At 40.2% G+C, this 5,439-nt stretch overlaps 1 protein-coding gene across 1 annotated transcript; it reads right to left on the bottom strand.

The window, feature by feature from the left end:
- Positions 1 to 240: 240 nt before the first annotated feature.
- Cbr-hke-4.2 lies at positions 241 to 2,325 on the bottom strand (the record flags this gene model as incomplete). Its single annotated transcript, XM_045240462.1, has 5 exons — positions 241 to 881; positions 982 to 1,367; positions 1,430 to 1,513; positions 1,892 to 2,018; positions 2,133 to 2,325. 5 exons carry the CDS (start codon positions 2,323 to 2,325, stop codon positions 241 to 243), a joined length of 1,431 nt encoding a protein of 476 aa, XP_045093455.1.
- Between the last annotated feature and the right edge of the window lie 3,114 nt (positions 2,326 to 5,439).

The raw sequence follows: 5,439 nt of genomic DNA, 5'->3' as shown, positions 1-5,439 counted from the left end.
CTATCTGCGGAAACACTTCGACTGTCAAAGTCGTTGAAAAAAACCACCACAGCCACCACAACAACGAATCTCGTACATCCAACACCTTCATTAAAAGAACCAGTGCAAAAATGAGAATGACGAAATAAAGAATGATATCATTTCATCAATGAGTTTCTTTAAAATAAATACTTTAAATACATTACAAAGTCAATAAACCAAGAAAAGTGACTAGGAAGACAACATTCGGACAAAAAACAATTATTCATAAATAGCGATAAGATACATGAGGAAGATTCCAGTAAGAAGCGCAAAGATCTCCTTGATTGTCTGGAAGAAGGAGCTGTTCTCCAAAAGTTCTGGGATCACAGAGACAGTGGCGATATAGATGAATCCTCCGGCAGTGAATGGAAGAACCCAGGAGCTGGCGGCAGCATCGGCAAGAGCGTCAGCGTCAGTGGCGAGGAGAGAGATTACACATCCAGAGAGGGCTCCAAGAGCAGTGACAAGTTGAATGAGCATAGCCTTCTTCTTTGAGTATCCGGATTGAATGAGGATTGCGAAATCTCCAATCTCATGGGGAACCTCGTGGACGAGAACAGTGATCATGGTGACGACTCCAACTGTGGTTCCAGCAATGAAAGAAGCTCCGATGGCAAGTCCATCAGTGAAGTTGTGGGCGAAATCGGCGGCAAGGTTGAGATAAGCGGTGACTTTAATAGTTTGCTCGTCCTTCTTGCATTCCTTTTCCTTCTTGGAGTCCTTATCCTTGGAATCCTTATCCTTGGTCTCCTTAGTCTCCTTCTTCTCCCCACCATGGGAATGTCCGTGAGAATGTCCGTGACCCTCTCCTCCTCTCAAAATACGAACCAGCTTCTCGACCGTTAAGAATGCGATGATTCCTGAAAAAGGTATAGTTAACTTCGTCATGGCGTCTTCGGTCGGTCGGTTGACTAAATTTTGTGGCCGAATGGACGCCTTAATCCTATAGAAAAATCTTACCTGCAAGAACCCATCCTCCAACGCTCATGTCATGAGCTCCATGAGAGTGTCCTCCAGCTCCTCCATGAGAATGTCCATGAGAATGCGAGTGTCCATGTCCGTCTCCAGCTGGAGTGGCGTGAGGAATCAGATGGAGGAAAGCGTCTCCGAGAAGTCCTCCGGATCCGAAAGCGAGAAGAACCTTGAGAAGGGGGCCAGACTCTGAGGTGTTGGCTTGAATTGGAATGAACATAAGAATGAAGCATGGAGCGGCAGAGATAAGGAGTGTGGCAGAGATTCCGTACACCCAGAGTCTGGTCTTGGCGTCGTTGAGGAAGGAGAGAGCTCCAGTGTATTGGTACTCAGAGGCAACTTGCTTAGCGGCTTTCCTGGTTTGCTCGGCTCCGCTGAAAATAATTTGTATAAAAGTCTCTATTTGTGTAAAAGTTGTTCTGTGTTGCGAACTCACTGAAAATGTCCGTGATCTCCATGAGAGTGTCCATGGTGCTCGTGAGCGTGTCCGTGGTCGTGGTCGTGGATGTCTTCTTCATCACTGAAAAGTGTATAATTTTGCCAGTGTCCTCACAGGCATACTTGCCGATAAATCAATTCCGGGCCGACACGGGGCGGTTGTCAAGTTGCTTCAAAATTGAAATTTTGAGCAAGTTAACTTACCAAAATACAGAATTCGGCAAGCTCTGCAAACTCTAATAAAAATAAACCGGCTTCGAACAGGCAAAAATTGTCGGCTCGGCTATAAAATGCCGGTTCGGACCATTTTACCATTTTTGAAACCGGCTCATTCTTATTGAAGAATGTGGAGCTCACCGCGCTTTAGTTCATTTGATATGATCTTTCGCCACAATTTCAGTTTTGAAACGAGTTATCAGGCTGATGCAGGCCCGCATCAGCTCTTCGGCTTGGTACTTACTGAGAGTGTCCATGATGATCGTGAGCGTGACCATGATCATGAGCATGTCCATGGTCGTGAGCGTGTCCGTGATCGTGGTCGTGGGCATGTCCATGAGCAGCAGCAGCGGCGGCTTCAGCAGCGGCAGCTGAAAGTTGATAGCAAGAGGTGATCGTTAGCTAATAGAAAATCCTAGGGTGAGAACCATCGAATCACCCGCATTTTCTCTATTTCCCGCCTTCTGAAACATAAAATCCCTCACCTTTGGCGTATGGGCAACCTCCATCAGCGTCATGAGCATGTCCATGTCCTCCATGAGCGTGTCCGTGTCCCTGACTATGCACATGACGCTCAACGTACTCTGGATCGTTCGCTTCTTTCGTGTATTTCAAATGAGCCTGACCATAGGTGGCGACGGCGAGGAGAGACAGAAGGATGCAAGATTTCACCCACATTTTGAAGAAATTACCCTGCAAAAATAAAAATAAAAATCGATAATGTGCATGGTACGAGGATTCAGTGACGTGTACAAGCAATTTAAATTTTTAAAAAATGTTGAAAATCGATAACTTGAGTTTTTCTAACGTATTACTCAAAACATTCGCTCTGCAACACAATAGTCATCGATTTTAGGAGAACAAAGGGCACAAAAAACCAGGGAAAAAGGAGATATTGCGGCCAACGCGACACTCGTCGAGAGGGAAGGTTTGCAGAGGTGCGACGGGGCGCATTTGCAACACACGGCCTTGACTGTGGTAAACAGAGGGGGAGCAAATTCAAATAGAGATACAATCTGACGTAGGAAGGTAGGAAGAGAAGAAAGGTGTGGTGGTATTCTTGACAGATGGTCCGACGGGGTTGCCTTGTTTGCCGATCGGTTTATTATGAAGAGTGCTTGACATGCTCTCCAGAATTAAACATTCACGCGGAAATACCTGAGCTCATGATGCTTTCCGTGTTTTTTTCAAAGTATTATTGTTATGACTTTTAAGTATTTTCCTGGTAACTTTTGTCTAATCCATGATGTCAATACATCAAGTTGACAAAACATCCTATAAAAAACTAGACTCATTGACAGAGGCGAGAATAAAAATATATGAAAAGAAAATTGCCCTCACGTTTTTTTTGCAATGAAGGGAATTGAGGCTATCCACACAGAAAAAAAGGAACTAGTTTCTTTCACTTCATCCGCTTGTTACATCTTGAATACCGGGCACACTGTCCACTTTACCTCAGGCGTCTACCATTTCATTTTCGTTTTTTCCCTTTATCTTATTTCTTGTTGTTCTGTTCTAAGGTGTGAATATGAATCAGCGTACTGGCCAGGACAGAAAAATGGTATAATTGGAATATTTGTACTACCAGTATCTCGTTTTTCCAATTTTTACGTATGTAGAATGCATTTATTCTGGTAGTTTTACTTCAGAGGCCATATTCGGAAAAATTTTTTTTGGAAAATTGTTGTCTTTCAGAAAATCTTTCTGTTCTTATTAAACAGACATACTTATTCAATTTCCTGGATACACTAAATTTTTCAAATTTCCTTATTATAGAATAGTAGTATGATGACAGTATAGTATCACAAGTGCATTATAATTCAATTTTTAACTCAAAACTTGTAGTTCTTCAACTTAAAAACAATGTTTTTTAGTATTAATGAACAGAGCTTAAAATTTGGAGTACTGTAATCAAAAATGAAGATTTTTCATTTCGTAGTTTTTGAGAAAATTTAGTTTAAAAGTCATTTTTTGACTCTGCAAATTGAAAAATTATTTGAAAAGCGTTCAGCACATTTTCACGCTCCCATTTTCTTTTTCGAAAATAATCAAGTTGCATTTTGAAGGGAAAATGGCTTTCAGAAAACAGATAAAAATAGGAATACCATAATACCTGTTATAGGAGGGCCTCTAACTTAAGACTTTAAGTCAATTTATCTCGATTCTTGTCGAAAATATCAGAAAGTTGTCAACGGATAAATTGTTTATCATAATATCACAAACATTGTATCAGTTGACACAGTTTTGATATCTTTTATAAGAGCTGAGATAATTAAGCTCAAACTTGACAGTGTGGAAGCCCTTTTAGTATAGGTTTTGCAGTATACAAAAACCCATTCATCAGTTGGTTTTTAGTATTTTCAGGAGTCTGAAGCTCGTTTTTCAAGTTTTCAATCTTTTCGAAAATTTTGGAGCGTTTAAAACAGATCTAGATAAAAAACTTGGCATTCACAGGAAATTCTCAAAAATTTCTTAGTTTTCCAGCTAATTGCCGATTTCTGAAGGACACCATTTTCACTTGTTTTTCACTAAAACAATTTTGTAGATGCAAAATATTCAATCTAGGTTTGCTTCAAACTTTACAAAAATGTCAAAGTGGTTTAGAACTTGACAGTCAAGCTCCAGACTCCTGAAAATGCTGAAATCGACAGAAAAAGACGTTTTTCTATATTTTCAACGCATCTTTGGATATTGGTTTCATTTTCCGGAAAACAAATTTCGTTTTTTTTTCATAATTCCTATTTTCTGGATTATCTAACCAAATCACTGTTTCGTACTGGTTGTATTCCATGACCATATCCCTTCGTTAGCCTCCTTGTTATATACCTAATTGCTATTCCTATCCGGGTTAAGAATCCCAACAAATCCCATCCTAATCTCCTATGGGCTGTCCTGTCCTGCCGGAAATCTCAAAACGGTTTTTGTTGGAGTAAACGCCTTTTTAGTTTTTTTGTATGTGCTTTGGTGTCCTCTAATTGTAAGACTTCTTCTTGCAACTCCTCAAATCGTGATATTCCCATTTACGGGCGGGTGGGTCTATCCATTTGATTTATCTATACCTATAATATTTGAGCACACATGTCAAAAAGTGACCGATATTGCGTGCGAGCTCCTATCTCGTAATTTACCGTTTGACAGCTGTCCTAGGGTTTTGTCCTTTATCCAATTTTGGGTTTATCTATTTTCACGCAAATTATAATTTCAACGTTTTTATCGCAATCTTTGATGTTCAGGTAACCATCTCTTCAAGGCCTTCAGATCAATCGGTTTCTGGGTATTTTTTTCGAAGTGAGTAATTACTGCTGATGTTGAGAGAGTGTTTTGTGTTTGGCATTGAGAAATTAGGATGAAGAAGAAGAAAACCTGTTCACCTCTAGGTTGAAAACAATCCCAAAACCGTTCCGACTGTTACCGAAAAACGATAACAACTAGAATTTATATATGTCAAGAAATTTCTCCAGAGAGGATGAGCGTGAAAAAAGCGACCTTTCCCACAACCCCGTTATGAGGTGCCGCCCGCGCACAAATAGCGAAAATGAGGGGGGGCATGACAGTGTAGGATATGAAGGACCATGACACTAAATACCGTAAACTTTAATATAATGAACAACTTCAAACTTGTTAGAGCTGATTTACCTTGGCTCCTGTGAAAGATCTAAAAAAGTTGTCAACTGATAAATTGTACATCATAATATCAAAACTATTTTATCAGTTGACACATTTTTTATATCTTTCATACAAAATGAGATATGCAATCTCAAAGTTTACGGTTTCGGTGGCATAGTGTTAACC

Source organism: Caenorhabditis briggsae (assembly GCF_000004555.2).
Source record: "Caenorhabditis briggsae complete genome, chrX, whole genome shotgun sequence".
NCBI classification, from domain to species: Eukaryota; Metazoa; Nematoda; class Chromadorea; order Rhabditida; family Rhabditidae; genus Caenorhabditis; species Caenorhabditis briggsae.
This window is presented reverse-complemented; position numbering and strand designations above follow the sequence as displayed.